At 42.7% G+C, this 12733-nt stretch overlaps 1 protein-coding gene across 1 annotated transcript in view; it reads right to left on the bottom strand.

The window, feature by feature from the left end:
* MTHFD1 (methylenetetrahydrofolate dehydrogenase, cyclohydrolase and formyltetrahydrofolate synthetase 1) overlaps positions 1-12733 on the bottom strand; it is a 62516-nt gene that overhangs the window by 42618 nt on the left and 7165 nt on the right. The window contains exon 2 of the mRNA XM_039242128.1: positions 2819-2903. Within this exon, the coding sequence (XP_039098059.1) occupies positions 2819-2903 (85 nt within the window). The remainder of the gene's footprint in view (positions 1-2818; positions 2904-12733) is intronic.

Raw genomic sequence — 12733 nt, 5'->3', positions numbered from 1 at the left:
TAATAAACAGCAATAGGGGGAAGTATTTAAGAACTATTCACTCTGGAATTCTTGAACATGGAACAGAAAGTTAGCAAGGGATTAAAAGATAACATGGAGACACATGGAAATGTGAAGTGAGGAAGCAGGTGTCTCTGAACGGAATTTCAAATGAAAGTTATCGGCGTCCTGTCATCCAAATCAACCCCTCAAATGTGCATCTGTCCATCTGTCCAATGCCTCTTACCGATTTATCGAAGGCGTCCTACTGGATGAGTCTGGAACTGAGGAAGAAACCCTGGGCAGAGGCCTCAATCAGGAAGGACTCTCCCGGGTATGGGACCAGGTGAACTCAGTGAAGGAAGGGACTAGGTAGAAGTGGGGTTTTGTGGCTGGACCCTATGACATCCAAATGTTTAGGTATCAGAAAAATGAGGAACAGTATGCAAAAGAGATCAGAGAAAGAAGGGAAATGAGAGTTTTCCTAGAAACCAAGAGTCCAGAATTCAGAAGAAACCCAGGTTTAGAAGTTACTGACCCAGAGCTGATTATCAAGGGCCAGGTTAAAGTGCCAGGTTTAGGGCAGGTTACCCACTCTTGAGGGAACCCCAAGACCCTTTCAGAAGATCTGCAAGTGCCAAACTACTTTATAATGGCACCATGATGTCACTGCCTTTTCCACATCTGTATGGGGGCTGCAAAGGCAATGGTGGGTAAGACTTAGTACAAATCAAGGCAACGGCACCAAACTATACTAGTCACTGCCACACACTCTCAGTAAAAACAGATGCCAATTTCACTTGAAGTGCTCTTCATGATGCAGTAAAAATGATTAATTTTATTAAACCTCAACACTTGCATACATGTCTTTAATACCCTGTGCTGAGAACTGGGAAGGGCTCATCAGACATGTGTGCCCCACACCGAACCGGCTGTCACCAGGAAAATCCCTGTGCCTGTCACCTGGCCCACTGAGCCACAGCAGTGTTACACGGAACACTGTCTTTACTTGAGAAAAACAGCTGACAAACAATGATTATTCATGCTTGAATATTTGGCACATATTTTCTCAAAACTGGACAGAGTGAGCCTGCTACCTCAAGGTAAAGAGCTAATCATGTTTGTTGCCAATGGTAAAATCTGAGCTTTCAAGGGAAAATCAAAAGGTTTTTTTTTAATGTTTATTTTTAAGAGAGAGAGAGAGAGAGAGCGCGCGCACACACATGGGAGGGGCAGAAAGAGCGGGAGACACAGAATCCGAAGCAGGCGCCAGGCTCTAAGCTGTCAGCGCAGATCCCGAACTTATGAACCATGACCTGAGCTAAAGTCAGACACTTAACCGACTGAGACCCCCAGGCACCCCAAATCAGAAGTTTTTTTTTTATCCACTCCTGTAAGCTTGACAAACTTCTCAATAATTAAAGACTCTTCTGATAAATTTGTTGGTGATACTGATGACTGTGATTTTCTCTATATTGCATAATGAAACATGTTAACGTTTGGAAGATCTGCATAATTCAGTGAACCATTATTTTACTAATTGAGGAATGAAGACAAAACAAACCAAGCATGGGTAAACATCCATTCAAACTGCAACAAAACGCAGTGGATTTTGATGTAACCAAGCCTGAGAGTTCACTGACAGTTTTAGATTACACAGTGCAACTAAACTATAAAAACATACTGTGTCCTGTGGCAGTCACAAAAGTATCCATAATTATCTGGGAAGACTCCCAAAAAAACCCAAAAACAAACAAACAACCTCTTTTTACAAGTATACATCTATATAAGACCAGATTTTCTTTATATATTTCAATCAAGCCAACACATAGCAAGAGGTTGAACAAAGGAGCAGGGGGAATCCAGGTGTCTTTTATAAAGCCAGATAACTAAAGTGCTAAATAATGCTTCTTGTCTCACTAAATTTTTTTATTTTATTTAAAAAAATTTTTTTTTAAATTTTTTTAATGTTTTATTTCTGAAAGAGAGAGAGAGAGAGAGAGAGAGAGAGAGCGTGAGCAGGGGAGGGTCAGAGAGAGAGGGAGACACAGAATCTGAAGCAGGCTCCAGGTTCTGAGCTTGCTGTCAGCACAGAGCCCGACGTGGGGCTCGAACCCACGAACCGTGAGATCATGACCTAAGCGAAAGTCGGACGCTTAACCGACTAAGCCACCCAGGCGCCCCTAAAAAATTTTTTCAAATATTTATTTTTGAGAGAGAGAGAGCACGAGCCAGGGTGGGGCAGAGAGGGAGACACAGAATTCAAAGCAGGCTCCAGGCTCTGAGCTGTCAGCATAGAGCCCAATGCAGGGCTTGAACTCAACCAACCGCGAGGATCATGACCTGAGCTGAAGCTGGTCACTTAACCAACCGAGCCACCCAGGGCCCCTAAATTTTGTCTTTTCAAAATTCTTTTTTTGTAAGTATGTTACTCATGCTAACATATAATAGACTTACTATTGACATTTTAAAACGTATAAATATTTTAAAACATTTTAATTTCTAATACAGTACATATCAATGGGTAAATCCATACAAGCAAAAACTCCTTAAGTTCTTAAAATTTTTTAAAGTGTAAAGGGATCCTAAGGCCAAAGGTCAAGAGGCATTGGGCCAGGGAAAATGTGCCCACAGAGAATAGCAGAGGGGCCAGGACTGCAGCAACATCTACCTGCTGAGCTGAAGAGAAAGCCCAAAAAGGTGTGAGTTCATCAAAGTAAAAGGAAGGAAGGGAAGGAGGAAGACAGGGAGGGAGGAGATGTGTGAAGTGCTTGCTGTCTAAAGTGCTATTGAGAAGCTGAGAAAGGAAGATATTTGTGGAAATACACTATCATAATACCTGTAAAATTGCCAGGCCTGGTGTAAAACCAGGAACTTGCTCCTTCATCTGAGTGACTTGGTTCTTCAGCTTCTCCCTGATTTGCCTAGAGAAAAAGGAAAGGTTGGAATTAACACTGAATGTTTCAAGCACAAATAAGTCATTTAAAAGAGGCCATTTCTCTTTTAAAAATGCCTTCACTGAATAGACATTATCTGGTATAATATGTACCATGAATTACACATCCATCTTCCAGGACTCAGGTAGATGTGGATCTTTCCTAACTCCTAATTACACTGACTGGGCCATGCAGAATGGGGACAGTTAGTTTAAACCAACACTTCTGGAAGGCTGTTAATGCTCATCTTTTTCAGCATTCCCCCTCTCCAGGTGCTATATGAAAAACTTCTGCAGATAAGAACTAGAGCTCACACTTGCTCAACTTTTCCTGGTAAGATGATCACAAGGTACCCACATACAAATGAGTGATAATCAGTGAATCCCACTCCAAAGTCAATATGAATTTATAAATTATATTCTAATTCACAAAAGAATTTTCCTTGCAGAAGAATTTAAAGGTTAAAAGTATAACCTCTTGGGTCACCGGGGTGGCTCAGGAGGTTAAGCATCCGACTTCAGCTCAGGTCATGATCTCATGGTTTGTGAGTTCAAGCCTCAGGTCAGGCTCTGTGCTGACAGCTCAGAGCCTGGAGCCTGCTTTGGATTCTGGGTTTCCCTCTCTCTCTGCCCCTCCCCCACTGACACTTTGTCTCTCAAAAATAAATAAACATTTAAAAAAGTATAACCTCTCATGAAACAAAGAACAAATCAATTTACCAAGATACAACTTCTCAACAACACATCAAGTACATTAAATTAGATCATTTGCCCTTCATCTCAGCCACATTTGCCACATGAGATACATACGGACATGAAAAACATGTCTTCCCTCTTCCTGATTTGACTACTCCCTGCTCCAGTCCTCCACGCTTGTAAACAATGGACACAAATAGGCACAAGTGTCACAAGAAATAGATTATTTGGATTTGCCTCGTCAATGGTAAAAATGTTGAATGCTACAAGAAGTCATACTTAAGACTTCAAAATTTTATTTCTGATGAAGTTCTGAGGTAATGGGGGGCTTGTAGGGAGTCAATGACCAAGAAAGAGTTCTTGAAGCCATCTTTGGAGCAAAAAGGTGATTTTATTAAAGTATGGGACAGGACCCATGGGCAGGAAGAGCTGTACTGTAAGTGTGGGGGGGTGTGTGTGTGACCATTTTGTATTAGAGAGGGAAAAAGGGGGGGAGATAAGGTCAAGAGGGAGTTTCCAGAGAGACTTTCAAATGCTAAAGATTTCCTAGAGGCCTGGCTATTGTCAAGCTAAGGTGGTTCTTCCCTCTAGCAAAGCATTAAATTTAAGACAGCAAGGAGTTCCTGGACTTTAGGCTATAATGGGCTTGCCCTTATCTGGTAAACTGGTGGAGGCTCTTATCCGTGTAACCATTTGTTTTTTGTTCTTTCCCGGTTGTTTTGGGGGTAGCCTGGGGTGTCCAAGGAATATCATAGGTGTCCCACTGGCGGGAGTGGGGGGTACGGTGGGGAGGGGTTGCTGTTAGGCTGCACTTTGCCCTCAGCTTGCCCCTCGCTCCCTCATCATTTCAAGCTGGTGACCTTATTTTAAAAAATCATTTGTATCAATTATCCTATACAATGATATAGTTAACAGGAATGAATAGACGGTTGGATTTTTCTATCACTGGGATTTGACCTGAAGGGAGATCACAGTTCCGCTCCTACACAAGAAAACTGGAAACACGTGGCATTTCCCGGGCCCTGACCTGCATCTTCCCAGCAGGCCTAGCCCTGGCTGCCTCCCCCGCATGGCAACTAGATGCAGTGCTGGTCTATTCAGCTCCCTCGGGTCCCCTCCCCTCCAACCTTATGTTAACACAGAGGCTTAGGCACAGGTCCCCTACACGGTCTCCTTTAGGCCCCCCAATCCAAACAAAACTCACTGGGATGGGGGAACCATCTCCGGGCACAATGTAAGACAGTAAACAGGAACCACCAGCGGAAACAGCTTGATACAGGGATTCCCTGCTTTTCAGAAGTTCAGGCTTCGCCACTTTGTTTTTCAGAAAGATCGCCATTCATACCTGTTTTCACTAGCCCACAGGAACCCAGAGGATTTTTGCTTTTATGAAAAAAAAAAGCCAAAAAACGAAAAACCAAACCAAACCAAAGCCCACAAATATACAAAAACAAGAAGTATTCAGTGTTTGCTTTGCAGCAAGCCCTTGCAGAGAGACACCACCCAGCTCCTGCCAGGGACTCGGCAACTCAGCATCAAGCCGCCACAGCTTTGAACCCTAGGAGTGTCTGGGCTTTACCTCAATGTATTTTGTGCATCTGTTAGCAAAGTATGTCCTCAGGTATCAGAGAAGCCTAAGGGAGGTTATTGTTGGGTCTGGGAATGCTCAAAAACTTTTCCAAAACTGCTTCTTCACTTTGTGCCACTTTGGCTTAAGAAAGGTTTCACAGGAATGCTGCACTTTCAAAAAGTAGGGGAAACCTGTATCAGAGATTCTCAATAATGTTGTGAGGTAGCCAAGGGAGGAGCGGCGTTCCTATTCCCATTCAAAGAGGCAGAAGAGCCAATTAGCTGAAAGAGCAGCAAGTGCAAAGGCCCTGAATGGGTAAATGGGGGTCCAAGGAGAAAGCAGTAACCAGATCCAGTAGACTGGGGAGCTTGTCTTTTATTCTGAATGTAATGGGAAGCGATTAGAGGACTGGGAACAGCGCTGACAAGACAGGACTTAGCATTTCTAAAAAAATTACTGCTGGCTGCCAAACCAGGAACAGACTAAAGGGAGAACGGTGAGAATCAGGGAACACAAGCAAGAAGTTATTCAGATTGCAAAAATCCAGGCCAGAGGTGATGGTGCCTTGGACTACGATATCAACAGTATGCTGACAAGAAGTGGCTGGATTCTAGATATATTAACAGAAGCAGAGAGAAAATGCCAGGACTACCAACTGCTCTGAGGTCGGTGGGTGTGCAAAATAGTGCTGGAAAGATTGACAACTACAAATATTTTAAGGCACAGAGCAGATCTCATACTGATATTGTGAATTTATTTCCCAAATCTTATAAGGCTTCTAGAATAATGACCATCTGACACCTGAAGAAGGGAGTCTAGGCACAACTAAAACTATCTTTACCCAGCAGGCAGCAAGCGATGAGAGCCCAGTACTATAAGGTGCTATACAAGGTGGTATGGGTGGGAAATATTTCAGCCCACTAGGTTAAGAGCAAAGAACAAAATGTTCTGTATTTTCTATGCTAGAGTTTAAATGCATCTAAGTGTGCAATGTTTCTTTTTTCTAAAAAAGATCATAGACTGAGATCAGTTACAGTGACTCCCTTAAGCTTTTCTCTAAGAAGCAGGATTTTTTTTAAAGTTGCATTAGCAGGGATATTCTTCCAAGTAGAAAGATTTGTTTAAAAGCTAACATTTAGGTGTCTTTGTGAGACATGATCAGAATAGTAAGGAGACATTTAAAAATGCACATAAACCACAATCAGCAAGAATTAGCCCAGAACACCAAAGCCAATAGGCAGAAACTTTTCTGTTCTAGCAAGAAGAAAAAAAAATCAAGATGGTTAAAAAAAAAAAAAAATTGGGCACCTGGGTGGCTCAGTCGTTAAGCATCTGACTTTGGCTCAGGTCATGGTCTCACAGTTTGTGAGTTCAAGTCCTGCATGGTGTGAGCACGAACCCCACTTCAAGTGAGTCCCATTTCTTTCTCCTCTCTCCTCTCTCTCTCCCCCTCACTTACTTGTGCTGCCCGAATAAATAATATTTAAAATTTTTTAATTAAAAACATGTTTTTAAAAAGACAGTTGTGGGGCATCTGGGTGGCTCAGTCGGTTGAGTGTCTGACTTTGTCTCAGGTCATGATCTCACAGCTTGTGAGTTCAAGCCTCACATTAGGCTCTGTGCTGACAGCTCAGGGCCTGGAGCCTGCTTCAGAGTCTTGTGTCTCCCTCTCTCTCTGCCCCTCCCGTGCTAGCACTTGCTCTCTCTTTCTAAAATAAACAAACATTAAAAATTAAAAAGAGAGAGAGAGAGAGACAGGTTTCCATGGTCCCTTATACAGTTTTCTCTGCCTTGTTTCTGAGTTGGCCACTAACTGAAGAACTCTGGAATGAAAAGGAGAATAACAAAAGCCAAGCGTCAAGCTTGAGAAACTGTAAAAGACATGGAAAGACAAGTTAACACTCCCTCTTTCATCTAACTTTATTTTAGGGTCAGAGAGTATGAGGAGTTATATGGTGGGAATCTCTTTAGTTTTCAAGGTCGTTACTTCCAGAAAGCTAAACTGCCATATCACAGTACAACTTCTGAACCACTGACACCTCCTTTGAGTTACAGATGCCTTCATTTCCAGCCATGGCCCATGAGTTACACTCCTGGTAAAGAATCAGGGCAAAGTGAGGCAGAAATAGGCACTTGGAGAACACCCCCGATGCCTGGATAGGAGCCCTCCATATGCCAGAGTCTCACCATCCTGCACAAACATTCTCTAAAACCTAAGGGAAGATACATCTTAATCTCAGTGTAGGAGAAATCAGTACTAGAGTACAGGTGAATGTGGTAAGACAAAGTAGCAGCAAACCATTAAAGTCTCTGGTCCTGTTGGACTGATACTAGTAAAATAAGCATCGCCAATTAGAAACAGGCACAGGCAATTTTAACTAAGTTGCTAATGGCAACTAGTGGGTAGAGGCCAGGGATGCAACTAAATATCCTACAATGCAATGCAAACAATTATCTAGCCCAAATGTTAATAGTACCTAAAGTTGAGAAGCATTGCTATTGGCCAATAAAATGCAACATTTGGGGGTTATCTTTTTGTCTAAGGGGTGAAAGTCAAGATAGAAATTATTTACATATTCAGGGCACCTGGGTGGCTCAGTTGGTTAAGCAGTTGACTCTGGCTCAGGTCATGATCCGTAGTTTGTGGGTTTGAGCCCCACATGGGGCTCTGTGCTGACAGCTCGGAGCCTGAAGCCTGCTTCGGATTCTGTGTCTCCCTCTCTCTCTGTCCCTCCACTTCTCGTGCTCTCTCTCTCTCAAAAATAAACATTCAAAAAAATTTTTTTTAATCATTTATATTTCAACCTGTCAAAATGTGTTTAAATATGTGTAGACAAGAGTCATGTGCATTAGTATTAGTCTTCACCAACTTAACTTCTGCCACCTACAGTTGTTAATCAATAAAAGTCAAAGGTATATGTCCCCATAGAATCACACTACCCCCAGAGAGTCCTGGTCAGATAATACCCCTAAGTCGTCACTCAGATTTCTTTTTTTTTTTTTAATGTTTTATTTATTTCTGAGAGAGAGAGAGAGAGAGAGAGAGCAGGAGAGGGTCAGAGAGAGGGGAAGGCACAGAATCAGAAGCAGGCTGCAGGCTCTGAGCTAGCTGCCAGCACAGAGCCCGATGCGGGGCTCGAACCCACAAACTATGAGATCATGACGTGAGCCGAAGTTGGACGCTTAACCGAATGAGCCACCCAGGCGCCCCTTGTCACCCAGATTTCATTTGTCCGAAGTCTTGTACAATTATTCCTGGAAAAGTCCACTACAAATTACAATTCATTCTTTATGATATAAAATGATGGCTCGTTTTCAAATTTTGGACATTTTATGACTGAGAAAAAAAGCATTGCTAAAATATAACCCTACAGGGCCATTTCAACAGAAGCTATAGGTAGAAAAAGGAGGCAGTAAAGGGTATTTAACTACCTGGCTAAGAAATCTACATGATGAAAATAAAGCTGCCTCAGTTCAGAAATACTGAATACAGTACATGCTTAGAGTAATTCGCAAATGATTCTCAAAGGAGCACAGAATATACCTTTATTTTATTTATTTATTTTAAGATTTTTTTTTTACATTTTATTTATTTTTGAGAGACAGAGCACAAGTGGGGGAGGAGCAGAGAGAGAAGGAGACACAGAATCCGAAGCAGGCTCCAGGCTCTGAGCTAGCTGTGAGCACAGAGCCTGACATGGGGCTCAAACCCACAAACTGTGAGATCATGACCTGAGTCAAAGTTGGAGGCTTAACCAACTTATACCACTAATAACTGATCAGAGAAAAAGAAAAAACATTCATCTTCATTCACTATACAGGGCTTTTCTAAAGGATACAAATTTCTTTTGCCCCATCCCCCAAGGAGTAGATTATTGTTATAAGATTTTAACAGTGCAAAACACACGTTTTATTTGCATTGTTTTCATGTTGTTCATTTGTTGTTTCATTTATCCAATACAATGTTATAACGCTAAAAAAAATACTTCTAATAAAAAAAAAACCTAACGCGTAGTTTCTTGTAAAAACAATTGTGATTGTGAGGCCACCTAGTGTTCCAAGAAATACATATATTTCAAATTCCTAGTTAAGTTAAAAGACTAAATTACCTTCTTGTTAGAACTGATTGTTTTCAAACATTAGAAAAAAACCTCCTGGAGTGGATCAGTTAGCTAATTATCAAACTCTTGATAGCTGCTCAGGTCATGATTTTGGGGTCATGAGATCAAGCCCTGTGCCAGCTCCATGCTAAATGTGGAATCTGCCTGGGATTCTCTCTCACATACTCTCTGTCTCAAAATTAAAAAATAAACATTTAAAAAACACCTGATTGATTTCACTGATACATGATATAATTGCAAAAGCTACATTATATCAGTATACAGATCAACTAATATCAGTACTTTCCTTCATGATTTTGACTAAAATATAAGAAATATTATAATTAATGAAAATATATGCTAAACTTGACAGATAGCTCAAATATATCTTTAAAAGCTTAATATGAATCTATTTCATACTCCAATAAAAATTTATAATGTAAAATTCTTCTTTTTTTAAATGTTTATTATTTTTGAGAGAGAGCGTGTGTGAGCGAGGGAGGGGCAGAGAGGGAGTTACAGAATCCAAAGCAGCTCCAGGCTCTGAGCTGCCAGCGCAGCGGGGATTCGGGGCTCTAACTCACATCCTGAGCTGAAGTCGGATACTTAACCGATTGAACCACCCAGGCGCCCCTAATGTAAAATTCTTCTATCCAATTGTCACAAAGACCTAAGAAAGGTAAATTGCCCGATATTCATGACATGAAAATAGCTAAATGGTATAAAATTCGAATGAATCTTCTAATTCATAGTGAGTATACAAGTCATCATTAATCCACATACACTGCGATAAAATAACTACTTTCCTTAAGTTTCTAGATCAGGGTTTATCAAACTCTGCACTACTGACATTTGGGCCAGATAATCAGTCATTGTAGGGGTTCTTCTGTGCATTGCAGGATGCTTAGGCACATCCCTGGCTTCTACCTCCTGATGCCACTAGCTTAGATGACAACTCCCCATCTGACAACCAAAAATGTCTCCAGACACATCCAAATGTGCTCTGACCAAATGTGCCTTTGGGTGGAGAAAAGGGCAAACTGGCCCCATTTGAGACCCACTGATCTAAAAGAAACAAATGGAGCTGGGAAACTGGGTTGAATTGGTCAAGAAAAATTTCAAAAAAAGTACCATTTTAAAAGTGATTTTGTTAAAAGTGCATTAGAGGGGCCCCTGTGTGGCTCAGTCAGTTGAGTGTCCGACTTCGGCTCAGGTCACGATCTCGTGGTTTGTGGGTTCCAGCCCCGCGTTGGGCTCTGTGCTGACAGCTCAGAGCCTGGAGCCTGTCTTTGGATTCTGTCTCTCCCTCTCTCTCTGACCCTCCCTTGCTCTCATTGTCTCTCTCTCTTTCTCTCAAAAAATAAATAAAACATAAAAAATTTAAAAATAAAATAAAAATAAAAAGTGCACTAGAGAGAGAGAGAGAAAAGTGCATTAGAAAACGGTCACAAAGTGGAAAACACTGCCAAGCCCAGGTGGACACAACCAAGTGTTTTAGGATCCCTAAACAATGTGGCCCCACCTCCTTTACCCCTCACAGGGGAGCGGGGGAAAGCTTCTACTCGGAGCCAACAAACTGGTGACGTTAAGAATAGAGAGCACATCACTGCTAAACTTTCTATTTCCTTTCAAAAAGTCAGGCTTCCAGATTTGGGGGGATAATTATACACATAAACGTGTTGGAAAGCAGTCCAATTTTTAAAAATAACTCTGTAAGCCCAACAAAATGTATAACGACATCTGGCCTCTAGGCCACCATTTTGTAAATGTCAGTCGGTAGCAAGAGTTATGAGACATCACGGAATGGCCCCCCACATATGAGGATCTGTAAGCAAGAGCCCAACCCTCAGAGTTAGTCTCACCATTAACCACAGATCTGGCCATCGGAGCTGATTATGGGCCCAAGTCCCAAGAGGTCTCTGGCTCATCATCCGAGGAGAACGTGGAAAAAAGGTGGAGGACGGAGGGCCTCCGATTGGAGAGGAAGAGCAGGCCAAGAGCTCTTATCTGAGAAAAGCCTCACAAAGACCTGAGCTTTCTGCTTTTAGAGAAAGCTAAAGGAAAATCTTGGGTAAAAAGAGCTTACATCTAAAAGGCTGCCTGGAGCAGCTCTCGGTGGCTCAGTCAGCTGAGCGGCTGACTTCAGCTCAGGTCATGATCTAACAGCTCATGAGTTCAAGCCTCACATCAGGCTCTGTGCTGGCTGACAGCTCAGAGCCTGGAGCCTGCTTCAGATTCTGTCTCTGTCTCTCTACCTCTCAAATATAAATAAACATAAAAAAATTTTTAAGTAAATTAGAAATAAATAAATAGATTTTTAAAAGGCTGCTTACAGGGCCTAGTACTTGGGCACCAAAATGAAAGATCACTTACCATGTTAAGCCACATAAGAGAAATTCCTTTTAGGCTCTGGCAAAACCTTTTACAGAAATATTCCCTCTTCCCCAATACTCCTCAAACACCAGCACCACAAAGCTGTACCTCTCCTGCCCAGGCTCCAGGGGAAGAACTTTTCATCAAGAGTGAAAAGGAAAACTTAGCTAACAGAGCAAGGTTTGACTTGCCTTTAGCCTTGAAAATGACTTTCTGAAGAGAAGCAGTTTGGGAGCCTTCCAAACAGATTTATCAGTTCACCTCCTAACAGGAGGATACAAGTTTGCAATTCCTTTTAGCATGCAAGTAAGAGCCTTTGACTAGGAAGGAAAATACACTGTGGAGTCCCTGCCACCAGTCTTGTAACTCTTCTCCCCACCCCCACCCCACCCCCACCCCCGCCCACCCCAGCCTTGTAAATCTTGGTCAAGGTAGTCATTCTGGCCAAAGTTTCAGAAACTGCCAAACGGAGGCTAAGGTGGCCTGGGTGGCAGAGGAATCCTGACTGTGGCACCATCAGCCACCCAATCCTTCACGCTCATGGAGGTACAAGATGCCACAACGCCCCTTTACAGGAAAGTACCAAGGAAGCAAACCACATTGTACAGGGGTCCTGGGGGCTTTCAACACTACGGATCCGATGTCAGTAGATACAGTCCTAACCACAGGAGCTCACGGGCTTGTTCGGAGAGCCATACATTACACACCCTTGTAATCCTCTCTGAGACCCCAGGGTGTGAATAAGTGCTGTGGCCATCCCCACAGGACAGAAGAGGAAAGCGAGGCTGACTAACTTGCCCTGGCCTTTCTACCCTGCTCAGCCCCTACCAGGGTCAATGGAAGGAGAGGGTGCCTTTTCCCTATGCTCCAAGGGCCCTCCTCCGTGCTAGGCTAGCCTGATAGTCCTTCTTCCTGAGGACTCCCAGTGCAAACGGGGATACACAAGGGACCACACACCCCTCCTCAAAGCTCCACTGTCCAAATCCCGAACTGCCTGACGCCACCCTTCTTGATGGATGAGGACGGACACTTAGTCTTGGCCCACATCCTCGGGATTTTCACTGGTGCCACGGTCATGGT

This window comes from Hyaena hyaena, unplaced genomic scaffold (genome assembly GCF_003009895.1).
Source record: "Hyaena hyaena isolate Hyena2069 unplaced genomic scaffold, ASM300989v1 scaffold_208, whole genome shotgun sequence".
NCBI lineage: Eukaryota > Metazoa > Chordata > Mammalia > Carnivora > Hyaenidae > Hyaena > Hyaena hyaena.
This window is presented reverse-complemented; position numbering and strand designations above follow the sequence as displayed.